We start from the raw sequence: 18,325 nt of genomic DNA on the forward strand, positions 1-18,325 counted from the left end.
CGCGGCGCCTCGACGGCCACGCGCGCGAGGAGACCCGGCGGCAGGAGTGGGCGGCGCGCGAGGCCGAGCACGCCGCCGAGCTCGCGCGGCGCGGCGACGCCGCCGCGGCGGACGCGCGCCGGGCCCGCGACGCCGCGGCGTCCTCGAGGCGAGACGGCGACGCGGCGGCGGCCGCGGCCTTTTTCGCGCTCCGCGAGCAGCACGCGGCGGCCGTCGCGGGCCACGCGACCGTCGCCGGCGAGCGCCTCGAGTACGTGGGCCAGGCGCAGCGCGCCGTCGAGGCCGCGGCCGCGGTGGCGGTGAGAATGAAGGCGGCCGAGGACGCGCTCGAGACGCACCGTAACGCGTCGGCGGAGGCGGCGGCGCGCCACGAGCGCGATTTGGCGCAACTCGCCGCGGACCGCGACGCCACGGCGGCACGCGCCGACGCGCTCGAGGCGCGGAGACCCGCGGACGCGACGGAAAAGGTCGCGAGTTTGGAGCGACGCCTCGACGACGCGGAGACGCTCTGCGCGTCCCTCAAGGAGCTCCTCGCCGCCAAGGACGCGCAGACGCGCGAATTGCTGGAGAGCGCCGCGGCGCGGCAGGCGCCGGCGGCGGCCGGCGACCTGCCGGCGACGAAGGGCGGCGCGGGCGCCGCGTGGCGGCGCCGCGTCACGTTGGAGACGGCCTCCATGGGCGTGAGCCTCGGCGTCCTCGACGGCGCCCTGGTCGTCGCCGAGGCGCGGGGCGACGCGGCGGCCGCGGGCCTGGAGGCCGGCGACGTCGTCGTGTCCGTCGGCGACGAGGACGCGACGGACCTCGAGCCCAAGGCCGCGGCCGCGAAAGTCCGCAAGGCGCGCGACGCGGGCGTGCGCGACATCGACTTCGTCTTCGCGCGGCGCCTCGGGCCGCGGGAGCCGGCCCCGGAGTCGACGCCCGCGGCCGACGCCGCGGCGGCGGCGCTGGAGCGTTCCGATCGGGAGGCCGCGCTGGAGCGCGAGCTCGAGGGCACGAAGCGCGCGCTCGACAAGGCGGCCGCGTTCGCCCGGTCGCTCGACGCGAAGCACAAGGAGAGCCTGCGGCGCGAGAAGGTGCGCCACGAGCTCGTGGGCGACGCGAGCTCGCGGGCCGACGCCCTCGAGAAGCAGCTGGTGGAGGCGAAGATGCAGCTCGCGCAGACGGCGCTCGAAAACGGCGAGCTGCGGATGCAGCTCCGTAATTCCTAGGAGGTGTTAGCTACTATCGTCGCGCTTCTCTCGCTTTGCGGATGCAGCTGCGTAATTCCTAGGAGGTGTTAGCTACTATCGTCGCGCTTCTCTCGCTTGCGCTTCTTCTTCTCCTTCTTCTTCTCCTTCTTCCGCTTCTTCTTCTCCTTCTTCTTCTTCTTCTTCGCGGAGGACGACGACGAGTCGCTGTCGCTGTCCGTGTGGAGGCTCGCGTGCGTCTTCGACGCCGCGTCGAGCTTCGCCTGGCGCTCGGCGTCGAGCTCCTTGCGGTAGGCGAGCATCTTCTTCGCGTCGGCGCCGGCGATGTCGAGGCGGTCCTCGTTGTCCTTCTTGTACTGCTCCCACGTCGGCCGGTTCTTGTCGTTGATCTTGTCCTCGATGGTCCGCTCGCCCTGGCCCGTCTGCAGCCGCATGAACGCGTCGAAGGCCGCGGACCGGTCGCCGCCGGAGTTCGGCGGCGGCGCGGCGAGCTCGCGCTCGAAGCGGCTGTCGTCGACGTGCCGGTCGCTGACCTTGCTGTAGTCGACGCCGGCGCCGGACGTGCCGCGCAGGTCCTTGTCGAGCGCCCGCAGCTCGGCCTCGCGGTCGCTCTTCGACTTTTTGCGCTTCGGCTCGGCGCCGCCGGGCGGGCCGGACGGGCCGATCATGGCGTGCGGCGCGGCGCGGCGCAGCTCGCACCTCAGCGGTGGGCTTGGAGGGTAAACACGGTCGCTTGAATAATTCTTGAATCAGCGTTGAAGCCCAACAGCATGGCGTCCTGATCGGCGGATCTGTGGGCAGCTTCGGCATGGCTCCCGGGAGCAGCCATGACACGCTCCTCAAGGGCTTTCTCATGGTCTTCGGCTGGGGCATTTTCAATCTCTGCATGCACCTTCATGATCCTCGTGGCGGCCGTCTGCGAGGGCAAGATCGCATGCACCGGCCAGCGCCCGCACTTCGTGGCGACCTGGTTGATCCTGACGCAGCTCTGGTCGCTCGCGACGGCCGTCCTGATCCACAAGATCACGGAGAAACGCGGCGGCGCCGAAAAAGTGCTCCCCAGGACCGCCGCCGCGACGGTCGACTGGTCCGACGCGGCGGCGCTCGACGCCGCGTTCGCGAACTGGGTCGAGTACGACTCGAGCTCCACGCACGCCGTGCTGCACAGCTCGCTCGGCGTCTGGCTGTCGCCCCACTACCCGATCCTCGGCTTCGCGCTGTGCGCTTTGAACGCGCTCGCGCTCGTCGGCTTCGCGCGGTTCTTCTCCGCGTTCTATTGCGCCGCCGCCGTCGTCTGCTGGTGCGGCTGGTTCGCGACGGGCGTGCTGACGCTGCGGGGCCAGCGCCGCCGGAGCCGGCCGCTCTTCCTGGCGACGAACGTCGTCATCGGCGTCGCCTGCGCCGCCGAGGCGCTCTCGTCCGTCGGCCGCGCGTCGGCCTACTTGGTCGCGTTCAACCTGCTCTGGGCCGCGACCTGCGGATTTGGCCTCGGCGTCGTCGTCGCCGTGTTTCCGCACAAAACCAACTCGTGGCGCGCGACGCTCGTCAGCTTCAAGCTCTGGGACTCGGGCGGCGCGGTGCTCTGGGGTCTGTTCTACGTCGCGCGGCCGACCGTTGGCGCGCTCTACCTGTTCTTCGGCATGTCCTACCTGGCGTCCATGTCCACGACGTTGAGCGTGCTGAGCGAAGCAAAGTATCGCGAGGTGCTGAGGCGCGCGGATTATCTCGCGCGGAGCGACGCGCGACGCTACGACGACGTCTGGGCCGCGCTCGCGGCGCCGCGGCCGCCGGTCGCGAAAGTCGTCGAGGACGGCGGCACGGGCCCGACGCCGGCGCGCGCGCTGGGCTGGACGCCGCGGCCCCTCGCGGAGCAGGTCGCGGACCTCGGGGCCGCGTACGCCGCGGCCATGGCCCCGGCGGAGCGCCGGCAAAAGCGCCAGCGCGCGGCGTCGGTGGGCGCGCTCTTCCGCGAGGCCGTCGACCTCTTTCCGCTCGTCTTCGCGAAACTCGAGGCGCTCAAGGGCGGCGGCGAGCTCGGCGGCGGCGTCAAGGGCGTGCCGCGCGCGTTCCAGAAGGCCTGGCGCTCCTACGCGGGCGACCACCGCAAACTGTGCGACGTCGTGCGAGCGAGCCTCGTCTTCGACGACGTCGACGAGATCGCGGAAGCGCTGAAGCGCGTCGTCGACGACCCGGACCTCGTCCTCGTCCCCCAGGCCCCGGACAAGAACCGCTTCGCGGCTCCGGCGGGCGTCTTCGGGTACCGCGACCTGCAGCTCGCCGCCGTCCTGCGCACGGACGAGGCGAAGAAGCGGAAGCTAGATGGGCACGTCTTTGAGATCCAGCTCCACCTCCGCGCCTTCGAGCACCTCAAGCGCGAGGGCGGCGGCCACCGGACGTATGTCTCGAGCCGCAATCTGCGCTGCTCCTAACGTGTTAGTCGGTCTTCGGCCGCTTCGGCGGCGGCTCGTCGCCGTCGCGGGGCGTGCGCGGGAGGCCCCGGAGGTAGTCGACGAGGTCCCGGCCGAAGGTCGCGCGGGGCGACGCGGCGTCGGCGTCGGCGGCGCGGACCATGCGCGCCATCACCTCCCCCGCGGGCGCCGTCCGCGCGTTCAGGGCCTTGGAGATGGACAGGAGCCGCTTCGCATCGGCCGGCTTGAAGCCGTCGACGTCGACGCGGAGGTCCGGGCAGGCGCAGGCGAGCTGGACGACGCGCAGCACGGGCTCCGCGGCGTCGAGGAACGTACTGGCGCCCCAGGGCCCGTCGACGCACAGGGGAAGCCCGCCGCCATCTCCAAGGCCCTGAACGCGGAGGGCCGCGGCGACGGCCTCGCATTTCAGCTTCGCGGCCGCGAGCGCTTCCGGCGCGCGCGCGTCCTCGAAGCGCGGCGCGTCGGCGACGACGACCGCCGAGTACGCGGGGTCTCTCCGCGCGACGGCGAGCGGCGCGCCGCCGACGTCGAGGCGCCGTGCCGCGTTGAAGATCGCGGCGGCCTCGTTCGCGGCGAGCGGCGCGGAAAAGTAGTGCGCCGCTAAAAGGGCCTCGGGCCGCGCGTACAACGCCAGATCCGTCGCCGACGCGCCGCGGCCGTTGAAGATCGACGCCGCGAAATTCGCCGTCGCGTCCGGCGGCAGGACGGGGTAGGGGAAGACGTCCGTAATGCCGCCGACCGCGCCGAACCACACGCGCCGGTCTTCGTCGCCGCTCGCGTCTTCGTCGTCGCCCGCGCGCCAGAGCTTAAAGCCGACGCCGTCGCCGTCTTCGACGTCGCGCGTCGCGTCGAAGTAGTACAACAGCGCGAGGAGCTTGGCTTCCGCGCAGGTGCCCGCGGACACGTAGAGCGGGTCCTCGGCGGTGCCCGAGACCAAGTCGAGCGCGCCGCCCCGCGGCGTATTGAGGAAGAAGGCCGACGCGAGCGCCGCGCGCGCGGCGCGGTGCGAGACGACGGCGCCGAGATGCGTGGCCTCGGAGCCGAAGGTGCCATCGTTGCTGCTCGGGGAGATCTGCGCCGGGATGGCGACGTCGTCCGTCGCGCTCCGCCAGACGCTCGCGAAAAGGTCCGCGGGCGATGCTCCCGTCGCCGCGGCCCAGGCCCGCGTCGCGCGGCGCAGGGCCTTGAAGCGCGCGAAGCGCACGGCCGTCGGCGCGACGGCCGCGCCGCGGCAGACGCGCGCCATGACGTCCTCGACGGCGAACCACTCCGCGTCGTCGTCGGGGAAGGGCTTCTTCGGTTCGGCGGGCGCGGCTTCCGTCGCCGCGGCTGCGTCTTCGGCCGCGGCTTCGGTCGCCGCGGCCGCGAAGCGTGCTGCCGTGGCTTCGTCCTCGGATGTTCGCGGTGCCGCCATGGCACGTTTTGCCATGAGCTCCCAGTGCTGCTTGACGGCCACGTCGCTCCGGCCCGTGCCGAGGAGCTCCGCGACGCCTGACGTCACGTTGCCGCGCTCGCCGACGATGTCCCGCAGCTTCTGCTCCTCCTCCGTCGTCCAGCGGCCCGGAGGATTGAATGCGGCGGTCGGAGGCGCTGCCGCAGCCGACGCAGAGGCTGGTGGCTGCGGAGGCGATGGTGGCGGGTCGGAGGATGGCGGGGCCTCGTCATCGATCAATTCAGCGTTTGGCGTGAGCACTGGGGCGGCTAAGCGTCGCGCCGGGTCTAATAAGAACGCCGCAGCGAGCTCGGCCGGAGAGATGCGCCGCACGGGAGCCGGCGGCTCCATGCTCTAAGTGGCAGCCTTGAATGCTTGGTCATCTTGGTCATTCTCATTCAGCGATGGGAGCTATGGACGCGCTCCAGGCCACGGTGGAGAAGGCCTGCGCGAAGCGCAACGCCGCGCGATCGAAGAAGAACTACGCCGTCGCCGACGAGCTGCGCGACATGCTCACGGACATGGGCGTCGTCATCCAGGACACGTCGCCGACAACGTCGTCCTGGACCTGGTCCAAGGCTGCGCAGCTCGAGGGCACGAGCTCCGAGGAGGAGGAGGAGGCGCAGCCGGAGGATGAGGAAAGCGAAAGCGGCGAGGACGACGACGACGAAGAGGAGGACGACGACGACGAGTCCGAGGAGGAGGAGGCGCCGGCGCCGCCGACGAAGAAGCGCGCGGCGGAGGCGCCCGCCGAGGAGCCGTTCAAGAAGAAGCGCAAGGAGATGCGCGGCGGCGTCGTCGCGACGATCCTCAAGCCCGGCAAGGGCGCCGCCGCCGCGCCGAAGCGGCGCGTGACCATGAAGTACGCGGGCACCTTGGCGTCGAACGGAAAACAGTTCGACGCCGGGAAGATCACGTTCAAGCTCGGCGCGGGCGAGGTCATCAAGGGCTGGGACGTGGGCTGCGCGGGCATGCAGGTCGGCGAGCGGCGCCAGCTCTTCATCCCGTCGAAGATGGCCTACGGCGCGCGCGGCGCGCCGCCGGACATCCCGAAACACGCGGACCTCAACTTCGACTGCGTCCTCCTCAAGGCCTAGGTTCGATGCCTAAGTTGAAGCGGTGTTTTACATAGCCAGGGCCGGCGGGATATGTTAGTGTCGTCAAAGCCTAGGCGCGTTTAATTAAGCGGGGGCGATGGACGCGAGGAGCTTGGCGCGGAGCGGCGCGAACTGGCGCGTGCGGAGGCAGGCGACGGCGAGCTGGCCGCAGTCCGGGTCCCAGAGGCCGGCGAGGAGCGGCGCCCAGTCCGTGCCCGCGAACTCCGCGGACAGCGTGAGCTCGTTGGCGAAGTCGAGCGCGGCCGCGCGCACCGCCGCGTAGGTTCCCGCCGCCTTGGCCCAGATCTCCTCCAGCTCCGCGGGCGACGGCGGCCCGCGGCGGGGGAAGGTCACGAAGGCGCGGTCCGTGGCGCCGAGGACGTCGAAGAAGACGGCGCGGGCGAGGCCGCCGGGCCGATCCTTCTCGACGGCGCGCGCGAAGGCGCGCTCGAGGTCGCGGCGGGGCCCGAAGCCGCGCTCGTCGTCCTTCGCGACGAACCAGCAGCGGGCGACGTCCGCGGCGACGACGTCGCCCGACGCGCTCAGGTCGAAGAAGGTCTCCGGCGGCGCGCCGCGGAGCCAGTCGTCGCCCGCGGACCGCCGGTAGTCCGCGAGCGCCGCGGCCGCGGGCCCCGCGGGCTCGTCCGCGGCCTCGTACGCGCGCTCCGCCGCGGCCCAGTGCTGGCCGACGATCTCGGCGATGGGCCAGAGCGTCGCCGACGTGACCAGGGCCGGCGACCGTCGCAGGTGCACGAGGATCCGGTGGAGAAAGATGGAGCGGCGCGCGGGGCCGCCGCCGAGGAGCTCGGTCATCTTCTCGTCGATCATCGTCCTCGCCGCGGCGAGTTTCTCCTCGGCCCGCAGCTTCAACGCGCGCCCGTCGCGGATCCTCTCGAACTCCGCGCGGCGCTTCGCGTGTCGTCGTTCCGCGTTCTCCCGCCAAAACCGGTCGAAGCGATTGAAGAATTCCGCGTCGTCCGGCGGCCGCCGCTCGCCCGGGAACGCCGCGTCGACGACGGCGTGGTAGTTCTCGTCCCCGTGGGCGACCTTGCGGACGATCATCGGGCCGTCGTGCTCCGCGAGCGTGAGCGCGGGGCCGACGCGCTCGCCGCCGGACCGGAACGGCTCGGTCCAGAGGCCGCCGATGCCCGCGCACGTCGAATGGCACGCGCGCGGGTGGACGTAGGCGCGCTCGGGCGCGTCGCGCGAGTCCCCCTCGACCTCCGTCGTCAGGGCGAGCGTGCACTTCCAGCAGCAGAAGACGCCGAAGGTCCGCAGGCTCCCGCTCACGGTCGCGGCGCCGCGCGACGCCGTGCTCCGGCAGCCCCTGACCTCGCAGCGCCGGCCGTTCGCGAGGCGGAGCAGGCGCAGGGGCGACGGCTTGCAGACGTGGCCGAGCCGGTAGAGCTCGACGACGTAGCCGAGCGTCTTCCGCGGCGCCGACGCGCCGCCGAGGAAGGCGGCGCGCAGCACGACCTCGTCGCTCAGGCACCCGGCGGTCCAGCTCGCGCAGGAGGCCAGGCGCAGCAGCGCGGGCGCCTCGAGGTATTCGGCGGCGACGAAGATGGTGTCGCGGTTCATCGTGGCGGTGGGGGTGCGCTCGTGCGCTCGCGGAAGGGCCGCCTCGAGGGCTGCCCCCGTGCGCTCGACCGCCGCTGGAGGCCTCGTCGAGGCTGCCTCGTTACGCCCGCGACGACGCCGCAGACTGCCGGAGACGCCGGCGTCGAGGGCTGCCGCTCTCGCGGTGTCAGGGCAGCCGAGCAGGGCAACACCCGGTGCACCTTCACGGCGCCCCTCGCCGGCGGCGCTCGAGCTTGAGCTTCCAGAGGTGGTGCTCGCCTCTTCGACCACCACGCGCGTCGCTGCCCGCGCAGACCGTCACGCGATTTTCGTTTAGCACGATGCTCGGGAGACTACTCGCCGTCGCGGCCGCGCTGGCCCCGGCCGCTTTCGGCCTCGTCGCCCCGGCGGCGCGGCCCGCGCCGCGGTCCGCGATGCGCATGTCGGCGCAGTTCGACGAGAGCTTGTTCGCGAAGCCCGCCGCCGAGTACAAGCTCGGCATGGGCCTGTCCACGCCGCCGACCATGGGCATGGGCCCCATGGCGCCGACGATGCGCGCCGGCGCCGCGCCGACGATGGTCGCGGGCGGCCAGGCGGCGGAGACGTACGACGGCGTCCGCATCGGCCCGCCGCCGGACCTCGCGAGCCTCCTCCTCCACAACCGCATCGTCTACCTCGGCATGCCCATGGTCTCCGCCGTCACGGAGCTCATCGTCGCCGAGCTGCTCTACCTCAACTACGAGTCGCCGACCAAGCCCGTCACGCTCTACATCAACTCGCCCGGCACCGTCAACTCCCAGGGCCAGTCCGTGGGCTTCGAGACCGAGGCCTTCGCCATCGCCGACTGCATGAAGTACATCAAGCCGCCGGTCCAGACCATCTGCGTGGGCCAGGCGTTCGGCGCCGCGGCGATGCTCCTCGCACAGGGCGAGAAGGGCAAGCGGTTCTGCCTGCCCAACGCGTCCATCATGCTCCACCAGCCCCGGTCCCAGGCCCGCGGCCAGGCCAGTGACATCGCCATCCGGGCCCGCGAGGTCATGTCGAACCGCAAGGTCTCGTGCGAGCTCATGGCCCGCGCGTGCGGCCGGTCCGTCGACGAGGTCATGGCCGACGCGTCGCGCACCAAGTACCTCCAGCCCGACGAGGCCGTCGAGTACGGTTTGATCGACAAGGTCCTCCACAACGTCGGCAAGGACGCGGCGGCCGCCGTCGCCAAGCCCTCCTTCATGGACGCGCTCTAGGCAGCGCCGCCCGCCGAACGAGGTCCGAGACCCCGCCCTAGACTTACGCCTTCGCACGCAATGTTTGTGGGGGCGCCGCGCCGGGAGTCAGGCCGCGAGGTAGACCGCGTATTCGGACTCGAGCTTGCGGTGGGCGAAGTGGGCGGGCACCTCCTCGCGGAGGAGCTGGTCGATCTTGACGTAGGACTTCTGGTGGAGCCAGGGCCGCCGCGCGACCTCGCGCTCGTTGAGCCAGAAGCACGACCAGAGGAAGGTCGTCCGCAGGAACTCGCGCGCGAAGGCCTCGCCGTGCTCGAGGCACCCGGAGACGCAGACGTCGACGTAGGTCTGGAGGATGGGGAAGTCGACGCTGGGCCCGACGAGCCCCAGGCCCGGCGCCTCGTCGGGCCGGAGGCCCCACGGCGGCGCGGCGCCGCTGCAGCGCGGCAGGCCCGTCGCCGGGTCGTCGCCGTATTTCGCGACGACGGCGGCGGCGTAGGGCACGTAGCAGAAGACCTTGGCGTCTTCCGGGAGCTCGTGCCAGCCGAGGAGCTCGACGTGTTTCCGGTCGACCTCGACGCGCGCGTAGCCGTTCTCGCGCGCGTCGAAGGCCGCGAGGTCGTCGGGCGCGGGGAAGAGCACGCCGTTGATCGTCGCGCCGCGTTCGCCGGGCCGCGTCCGCCGGAGGCCGAGCGCGCAGATCTGCGCCGTCGCCGCCTGGAAGTTCCATTCGCGCACGTAGCCCCACTCGCGTGCGATGCGGCAGGGCGCCGCGTCGACGGCGCTCGGGTCGGAGCCCGCCCGCGACGCGGTCTGGATGATGGACCCGAAGCCGACGAGGAAGTTTTTCACGGCGCGCCGCGGCGCGCGCGGCGCCGACGGCGGCGGCGCCTCCAGGCCGCGGGTCGGAAGCCCACCCTTGGTCCACGCCCATTTCCCGCAGCCGGCCATAGTCGTTCAAGTGGCAGCGATGGGCGAGGATAGATTCGCGCGGCCCCCCCATTTGCCCCCAGGCGGTTTTGCCAAGGAGCGCGTCGATTTTGCTCGCCTGCGGCACGCGGGCCCACGGCCGGCGCGCCTCCTCGCGGTCGTTGAGAAAATAGGTCACGCGCTTTTCCCGACCGGGAATGACGATGGACCAAAACTGGATCTGCCCGAGCCACTCCGCCGCGAAGGCCTCGCCATGCCGCAGGGCGCCCGTCACCAGCACGTCGACGTGCGACTGCAAGATCGGCATCGCGTAGTTCGGCGACCGCAGCTTGGCGACATCGAGGGCCAGGACCCGGACCTCCCGGAGCTCCGCCGGCGGATCCGTCCAGCCGAGCCAGTCGAAGTTGCCCGCAAAGGGCACGGCCGCGAGCGAGTCGGCGATGCGCGGGTCGACGAGGCCGGCGTCGCCGAAGGGCACGATGACACCGACGAGATCGTGCGCCCGCTCCGAGCCGGCGCCCACGAAGGCCGGGATGCTCGCGGTCTGCGCACCGATGGCGCTCTCGCTCTGATGGCCCCAAGCCCGCATGAAGCCGGCGCTTGCTTTCAGCCGCGCGGGGTAGGAAATCGTGAGCTGCCGCGACGCGTCGCCATCGGTCATCGTCGCGTTGTAGAAGTCCAGGTTCGCCAGATGGTTGCCGAAGAAGACCCAGACCGCCTGGTGGTGCGACGACAGCTTGCCCTCGCCGGCGACGCCACCGGCCGGGCATTCGCTCGGCCGCGGCAGCCGCGAGCGACGCCGACGCTGCAGCCAGAGGCTGAACCCACAGCCGATCGCCGCGCCCGCTCCAAAGGTGATGCCGCGAACGAGACCATCGTGTGGCATCCTGCTCCTCGGGCAGCACAATCAAGACAGCCGAGAGGGAGGCATCCCGCTTCGAATTCCGCTCGGAAGTCCGCTCGGAGGATGGTTATTAACTTCAAGGAGCAGATAAGGAGCATCGAGGATGAAGCGGCATCGCAGCATTAGACTCGTGCAACCCGTTACAGCTAGTTAGCAATAACGCGATAACACCCTAGCTAGCCAATCAAATAACACTAATAACACCCTGCCGATGGCAGCCACTCGATTTTTCAAAATCAATAACACCCTGGCGAAAATTCTCGATAACACCCATAACACCCAGCCACCCGATCCTTAAAAAGCCAATAACGACCTAACGCCCGTTAGCGGGCGACCGTCCGAGGCCAATAACGCCCTAACGGACTAACGGGTTGCACGAGCCGACAGCATGGGAAAGCTTGTTGGATTGTCGAGATCAGCAATGAGATGCTGGCCTGAGTCGCAGCGCTATGATGCCTTATAAGCAGTCGTGCTGGCTGACCATCATCACGGGCGTCGCAGCCGCGAGCAACAGCAGTGCGCGGCGGCACACCCGAAGCATCCGTTCCAGTGGAAGGAATGCATGCCGAAGCGCGCCGAGTGCGTCCCGCCGCAGGGCGTCGAGCTCATCGTCGTGCGCGGCACGGGCAACAAGTTCTTCGCGGAGGACGTGCTCGACCAGCTGAGCTACTTCGCCGCGGGCTCCGCGAACGCGCGCGACGCGTGCGCGGACGCGTCGACGTGGCGCTGGACCGAGGCGCGGTCCGTGGCCTTCGTGCCCCCCGCGACGGTCGCGGCGACGCCGCGGCCGCTCTTCGCGCTGCCGACGGGCCCGCGCGCGCGCGAAGCGTACGTCGCGATCCTGCGCCACCCGATCCTCCGCGTCGCGAGCCGCTACTGGTTCGAGGGCCGCTGGCCCCAGCACGCGCCGGAGCCGGCCGCCAAGCCGTCGCTCGGCGCCTGGGTCAACGCGACGAGGCTCCCCGCGCGCCAGTCCGGCGGCCACCTCTGGAACGTGCCGGACGACCTCTACACGAAGCAGTTCGCGGGCTGGCGCGACGGGCCCATGTGCCACCACGGGTCCGCGGGCTGCCGCGGCGGCCTCGCGGAGGAGAACCTGGAGAAGGCCATCCACGCCCTCGCGACGCACGTCGACGCGCTGCTCATCACGGAGTGGCTCGCGGCGCCGGGGCAGATCGAGTGGCTCGCGCGGAAGTTCTGCTTCGCGACGGACGGGCGCGGCGGCTTCGACGGCGCGACGGCGCCGTCCTGGTGGCATTTCCCCAACGCGCGGCGCGCCGGCGGCGGGCACCACGGCCGGCGCCCGGCGGGCTGGGCGCCCGACCTCGCGGACCTGGAGCTCCTCGTGGACCTCAACTCCTGGGACCTGCGGCTCTTCGCGTCCGCGGCGGACACCGTACGACGGCGCATCCGCGCGTCCGCCGGCGCGGCCCTCGCGGACGCGCTCCCCGCGCTCGCGCCGAGCGACGCGCCGGGCCTCCGCGCGCGGCTTCGCGCCTGCCCCGCGCCGACGGACCGCAGGACGGCGTGCTAACAAAAAATTGGTGAATTAGGAGCGTCGCGGACGCACAAGAAAAAAAAGGGGCGGTCAAAAAGCGCGACGTCGCGGGCGCGCGCGGCGTCACAGGAAGGACGCGATGGCGTCGAAGACGCGGTCGTCGTCGACCGCGGCCGCGCGGACGAGGAGGGACCCGCCGGCGGCGCGGGCCCGCTTCGCGCGGCGTGCGCCGCCGTCGCCGCCTCGACAGCGCTTCCGGAGGCCCCGGAGCTCGTCGCGCCGCCGCGCCTCCGTCGCGGCCGCGGCGTCCTTCATGCGGAGCGCGGCGACGCGCACGTGGAAGAGGGAGCTGATCTTCCGCTGGGCCTCGCCCCGCTTCAGGTCGCCCGGCGCCGCCTCGCCCTGGACGCTCCGCAGCACCTCGCGCACGAGGGCGTGCTCGAAGAACACGACCCACCGTTGGTGGATCGACGACGACGCGTGCTCGTATTTCTCGGCGTAGGACAGGGCGAGCTCGAAGGCGGCGTCGTCCTTCGACGGGGCCATGGCCTGCGCGTCGCCGAGGAGCTCCTGCGTGCTCGACGAACCGGCGCATCCCACGGGCAACGGGGAGTGTACCATCATTGTTCTGTAAGAATGTCCAACTTCCGTCCGGATCGATCATCAAGCGCTTCGTGTTCGAAACCAAAGTTACCGCGTTGGTGTTGAACACAAGATGATTTTGCCAGCGCAGAATGCTCATTTCGCCGGGGGTCATTTCAAAACGCGTCCCCGGGGCCCCGGCGGCCGACCCGCGACACACGAGCGTGGGCTCTTTCGTATATATCACAGCGGTGGGAGGGGCCCGCGCGTCGAGCGGCGCGCCGGCCGTCCGAATCTCCCCCCGGCCATCGCCGAGCGGTCCCCTTCGGAGAGAGCGGGCCGCTCAGCTTTGGATGAGGGGCGCCTTCTCCGTCGGTTTTCTCGGTCTCTTGATGCAGCAGCAGACCGTCTCCTCGGCCTGGCGGCCCTCCGTCTCGAGCGGGCTCTGCGCGGGACGCGGCGGAATTCGAAGCGCGAGGGGGCCTCCGGCGCGGCGCGCGCGCGCGCGCGGGTTCGGGGCGGCGGCGCCGCGGCGGGGGCGACGGCGCGCGACGAAAGTCGGGGGCGCGGACGACGCACCTTCTCCAATTCTTGCTGGCGCACCTTGTTGAGGCCCGCGACCCACTCCTCGGCGCTCGTCGCCGTGTCGGCGCGCATGAGGTAGCCCGGGTGCGCGTTGTCGGCGGACACGGGCACGATGCAGAAGAGGCCCGCGATGCCGTTGTCCACGAGCTTGATCTCGCGCGTCTTCCTCAGGTCGAGCATGTTGATCACGCGCGCCTGGGCGGACTCCGCGGGGCACGCCTGGTAGCTGTAGAGCACGTGGCGGTTGACCTCGAGCCAGCGCCGCACCCACTTGTCGTTCTGCTTCACCTTGCGGAGGACCCAGCCCGACGTCATGGCGAATGGGACGACCGCGCGCGGACCGGGGCGCGGAAACGGCGGTGGCGGAGCAGGCCTATCGCGAGTGGCCGTGGGCTGCGGATCCAGACAGCGGGCTGCACTAATGTAGTACGTTCAATATAGTTACTTGCACGTCAACACTGCGAGCTCGAGTTCAAGGCGAGCTCTGGGAGCGCGGCGCAGGACGCTGCTCGAGCGCAAGCGAGCTTTGGGAGCGTGGCAGAGACGCTGCCCGAGAGAGCGCGATGGCTAAAAAGAAGAAGGGCGGCAAGAAGCGCGGCGGCGGCGACGCGGGCAGCGCGACTGCTGCGGACACGGGCGGCGACGCGGGCAGCACTGCCGCTGAGGACACGGGTATGTCCGAATTCTTCGAGGACCATCCCCTAAAACCGGGGCAGCAATATCTGCCGAAGGACAGAGACCCTGCAAAGCGCGCCAGGCGGGCAGAGCTCGTCCTCTACGCCGAGCGCGAGCTCGAGGCGCTGCGCGCGCGCCAGGGCGGCCGCCTGACGGCGGAGCAGCGCACGGACAAGTGGCAGCTCGACTTCCGGCTCAAGTGCTTCCGGGAGAAGATGAAGGTCGACGACGCACCGACCGACGTGCCCCAGTTCGCCATCGCGCCGGCGCTCTGCGACGAGATGGTCGCGTCGCTCCACGCGCAGCTCTTCGACGGCGACCACGTCTACCTCGTGAACGGCCGCTCGAAGACCTTTGAGACGCTCGCCGAGCTCGAGCGCTGCAAGGTGCGCGCGAATCTGAGCTTCGGCGCCGGGGACTGGGCCGGCGCCGTCGACGGCTACTCGGCCGTGCTCGCCGTCCTCGGCCGCGCGGGGCGCCGCGAGGAGCGCGCGCCCGCGGACGAGCCCTTTTACGGGCCGACGCTCGCGACGACCTACGCGAACCGCGCGGCCGCGCTGCTGCGCGTCGCGGACCACGCGTCGGCGGTGCGGGACTGCCTCGACGCGCTGCGGCTGCCCGCGCTCCACGACGCGCCGGCGGTCAAGGCCAAGGTGCTGCGGCGCCTCGAGGCCTCCCAGAAACCGCCGTCGGAGGCGGCCCTGGCGGCCGCGCGCGAGCGGAAGCGCGCGGCGAAGCCCCGGCCCGCGCCGGACGCGGCGGAGGTCGACCTGCTCGTGCAGGCGTCGCGCGAGCACCCCGCCGCGAAGCCGCTCGCGCGCGAGACCGCCGAGCGGCTCGTGGCGCTCTGCGGCGGCTTCCCCGGCGCCATGACGGTGATGAGTCTCTACGCCGCCGACAACCCCTACGCGGAGAAGCGCGCGCTCGCGCGCAACGTGCTCGGGCACGGGTCCGCGGTCGTCGACGAGGCGGACCTCGACGAGCTCGAGGGCTTCTTCGACGGCGCGGCGGAGCGGCGCCTCGCGCGCGAGGCGGAGAAGCGCGAAAACGCCGCGAAGAGGGACGAGGCCCTCGCCGCCGTTGCGGCGGACGAGCTCAGACGCGACGCGGCGGCGCGCGGGCGCCGGCGACCTCTCCGAGGAGATGGCGTTGGCGCTGGACTGCGCGGAGGTCTTCTGGAGGAAATTGGGCGAGGCCAACGAGGGCGCGGACTGCGGCGACCCGGAGACCTCCGAGCGCGCGCGCCACGCGGCGCGGCTCGTGGCGGGCGCCGTCGAGCCGCCGGCGGGCGTCGAGCCGCCGCTCGTCGGCGCGCCGGCGCCCGCGGAGCGCGCGCCGCCGACGCCGCCGTCGCTCGAGACGCTCGCCGCGGACCGCCTCGCGGCCGCCGGCGTCGACCGGGGCGCGCTGCGGGCCGCGGGCGTGCCCGACGCGGCGACGGCGGCGACGCCGAAGGCGGCCGCGCCGGAGAGCCGGCAAGCGAAGCTCGCGACGAGCGCCGCCATGTACGCCGAGAAGGAGGCCGCCGAGCGGGGCAAGGCCGCGCTCGCGGCGGCCGTGCCCGACGACGACGTCCGCCCGAACACTTTGAACGAGTCCGCGGACTTCCGGCGCGAGGCGCTCGCGCGGAAGCGCCAGGAGGCCTTCCTGGCGTCGTCGGCGCACTGCGGCCAGGTCGTCGACGACCTCTGGCACGTGTCCCTCGTCGCCGGCGCGGGCTCGTCCGCGGCGCTCCACCCGGCCGCGGCGAGGATGCTCCCGATGTCGCGCGCGGCCGAGTTCCGGCCGCCGCGCTACGAGGTCTGCGCGGCGCCCGTGCCGCGGCCGGCGCCGCGCGACGTCCGCGGGTCCGTCTTCGGCGCCCGCCCCGCGGCCGACCGCGTCGACCTGCCGCCGCCGCTCGCGTCGCGCCACTTCGACGACGACCACGCGTCCGACGCGCGCGACGTCGCGCTCCGCCTGGTCCTCCTCGAGGCCGCGCGCCTCCGCGGCGGCGTGCCGAAGACGCTCGTCTTCGGCCCCTGCGGCGCCCTCGAGCTCTCCGGCGTCGTCCGGCTCCGCTCGCGCTTCGTCGACGACTTCGTCCGCGGCGTCCTCCGCGTCGGCGCGTTCCGCCTCGAGGGCTGGATCGAGGGCAGCATGGGCGGGCCGACGCTCAACTGGGGCACCTTCGACGATGCGGCCCACGACCGCGCGGCCGAGCGGCGGCGGCGCGAGGCGCGGGGCGACGGCGGGGAAGCGGAGGCCGCGTTCGTCGAAAACCTGGCGCGCCAGGGACAGCGCCGACGGAACGCGGGACTCGACATCGATGGGGAGGGATCGACCGAACACGAGGACGAGGACGACGCGGCCGAGCGACCGTCGTCGCCGGCGTCGTCGGGCGGCGAGTCCCTCGACGAGGAAGACGTCGCCTTCGCGAACTGGCTCGCCGGGACGCGCTCGCCCGCCGTGCATCGCCCGTAAAAGTGCTAGCTCTTAGTCTCCAGGATGTCGTCCTCCGTTTCCAGGGCCGCGACGTCGTCCTCGAGGTAGCCGTAGGTGACCTTCTCCGGCTCGCCGGCGACGAGGTCGTAGAGCGCGTAGGTCGCCTTCGGCTCGCGCTCCTCGAGGTCCGCGACGGGCTCGCGGAGCCTCGACGCGAGCGCGGCGGCGAAGGCGTCGTCGTCGAGGCGCTCGAACGTCGGGCCTCCCGGCGAGTCCCACCGGTCGTCGAACGTGTCGCTGTTGAACTCCGGCTCCGCCGCGAGGTCCCAGGCCTTCTCCGCGTCGTCGCTCGGCGTCTCGGCCGCCGCCGCCTCCTCCACGGAACCCCTCCTGATGACCACGAGCCGCAACGCGCGCTTTTTGGTTCCGGACCGCGACGCGGCGTCCGCGACCGCGGCGGCGACGGGGATCGCGTCCGCGAGCGACCAGGGCGCGGGCTCCTCGAACCGCGGGAACGCCAACCCCCGCTCTTCGGCCACGTGGTGGAGCTCGGCCGAGAGCAGCTCGTCGGCCTCCGTCGCGCCGGCGCCGATTGCTTTTGCGCGCCACCGCCGCGGCGCTCCTGCCGGGTCGACGTGCAGCACCGACGCGCCGCGGCCCCGGAACCAGCCCGCGGCCAAAAAGGCGCAGCCCAGGGGCCGCGCCGGCCGGTCCTCGGGGTCGTCGCTGCCGCTGAAGAGGCGGTCGAAGCCGTCGAAGGCGCACGCGGCGTCGGCGACGGCCTCGGCGACGACGTCCGCCGTCGGCGTGATGCCGTACTTCATCCACCAGCTCACGGCGGCGAGCCGCGCCTTGCCCACGGCCTGGCGCGCGTCGCCGGAGAGGCCGCTGTGGCCCAGCGCGACGTTCGGCGCGATCTTCGCGATCTTCTCCGCCTCGCCGTCGTCGCCGGAGGCCCAGCTCGGGCCCTCCGCGGGGCCGCCGCACGACGCGAGGACGCAGCCGTCGCAGGCCTCGATGGCCAGGACCTATAGAGTGGACGTGCGTTACAGTTGCGACGTCTCCAGCGCGTCGGGCGCCGCCGCGCGCGAGGCCGCCGCGCTCCGCCGCCTTCATGGCGTACATGATCTGCTTGAGGCGGTTGTCCGGCCCTTCGCCGGTCGCGCCGCGTGCGACGAGCGCGACGAGAACGACGAGGCGACGCATACTGCGCAAGCGTGTTGCGTTACGCTGCGCGGCCTTGCTGCTAGCGGTGATGCCTGCCCATGCCTTGCCGCAGCGATGCGTCGGCGAGCCGGTTCGCGGCGGCGCTCCGGAGCGTCTTGGGGACTGGGATGCACACTGGTGCGAACAAAAACGGCTTCTAGAATGGTCCTACCCGGCGGGCGTCTGGGGCGTCTCGAAGCCCGGCGGTCGGTACGCGTTGTACTCGCCCGCGTCGCCGGATCTCACGCAGAGGTACGACATCGCGAGCAGCCCGCCGGCGGCCATCATGTAGCCGCCGGCGACGCAGGTGTACCAGGAGTCGTACTGCCTCGCGAACTTGACACCGAGCACGAAGGCGAGGCTGCCGATGAAGATGTACGTCGCCGCGCGGCCGCAGCGCGACGCGAGAAACGGAAACCGCTTGTAAACTACGGGCGCGTCGAGTTCCGCCAAGGTCGTCACGAGGCCGAAACACGCGACGTAAAAGCTCACCAGCGTGAAGACGGGATCGATCTGGTGCTTCCTCTTGTAGGTGTGCCAGCTGAACCAAAAGCCGTAGCAGCCGATGGACGTCGACGCCACGGCGCCGATCAAGC

At 71.8% G+C, this 18,325-nt stretch overlaps 7 protein-coding genes across 7 annotated transcripts; 5 read left to right on the top strand and 2 right to left on the bottom strand.

Moving 5' to 3' along the window:
- Window positions 1-305: 305 nt before the first annotated feature.
- On the top strand, window positions 306-3,616 carry AURANDRAFT_61628 (hypothetical protein; the record flags this gene model as incomplete). The annotated part of the gene is made up of 3 exons (XM_009035405.1): window positions 306-1,197; window positions 1,271-1,275; window positions 2,174-3,616. The coding sequence occupies 3 exons, from the start codon at window positions 306-308 to the stop codon at window positions 3,614-3,616; spliced, it is 2,340 nt and encodes a 779-aa protein (XP_009033653.1).
- A 2,265-nt stretch (window positions 3,617-5,881) lies between these two features.
- On the top strand, window positions 5,882-6,136 carry AURANDRAFT_16894 (hypothetical protein; the record flags this gene model as incomplete). Its single annotated transcript, XM_009035406.1, has 1 exon — window positions 5,882-6,136. A coding segment is annotated over one exon (255 nt), but the record flags the coding sequence as incomplete, so codon positions are not given.
- Window positions 6,137-6,229: 93 nt separating this feature from the next.
- AURANDRAFT_61629 (hypothetical protein) lies at window positions 6,230-7,726 on the bottom strand (the record flags this gene model as incomplete). Its single annotated transcript, XM_009035783.1, has 1 exon — window positions 6,230-7,726. One exon carries the CDS (start codon window positions 7,724-7,726, stop codon window positions 6,230-6,232), a length of 1,497 nt encoding a protein of 498 aa, XP_009034031.1.
- Window positions 7,727-8,280: 554 nt separating this feature from the next.
- Window positions 8,281-8,946, top strand: AURANDRAFT_21676 (hypothetical protein; the record flags this gene model as incomplete). Its single annotated transcript, XM_009035407.1, has 1 exon — window positions 8,281-8,946. One exon carries the CDS (start codon window positions 8,281-8,283, stop codon window positions 8,944-8,946), a length of 666 nt encoding a protein of 221 aa, XP_009033655.1.
- An 87-nt stretch (window positions 8,947-9,033) lies between these two features.
- On the bottom strand, window positions 9,034-10,741 carry AURANDRAFT_61630 (hypothetical protein; the record flags this gene model as incomplete). Its single annotated transcript, XM_009035782.1, has 2 exons — window positions 9,034-9,816; window positions 10,058-10,741. The coding sequence occupies 2 exons, from the start codon at window positions 10,739-10,741 to the stop codon at window positions 9,034-9,036; spliced, it is 1,467 nt and encodes a 488-aa protein (XP_009034030.1).
- Window positions 10,742-11,321: 580 nt separating this feature from the next.
- On the top strand, window positions 11,322-12,293 carry AURANDRAFT_61631 (hypothetical protein; the record flags this gene model as incomplete). The annotated part of the gene is made up of 1 exon (XM_009035408.1): window positions 11,322-12,293. One exon carries the CDS (start codon window positions 11,322-11,324, stop codon window positions 12,291-12,293), a length of 972 nt encoding a protein of 323 aa, XP_009033656.1.
- A 1,694-nt stretch (window positions 12,294-13,987) lies between these two features.
- AURANDRAFT_61632 (hypothetical protein) lies at window positions 13,988-18,288 on the top strand (the record flags this gene model as incomplete). The annotated part of the gene is made up of 3 exons (XM_009035409.1): window positions 13,988-15,178; window positions 15,240-16,352; window positions 18,262-18,288. 3 exons carry the CDS (start codon window positions 13,988-13,990, stop codon window positions 18,286-18,288), a joined length of 2,331 nt encoding a protein of 776 aa, XP_009033657.1.
- Between the last annotated feature and the right edge of the window lie 37 nt (window positions 18,289-18,325).

This window comes from Aureococcus anophagefferens, assembly GCF_000186865.1.
Source record: "Aureococcus anophagefferens unplaced genomic scaffold AURANscaffold_3, whole genome shotgun sequence".
NCBI lineage: Eukaryota > Pelagophyceae > Pelagomonadales > Pelagomonadaceae > Aureococcus > Aureococcus anophagefferens.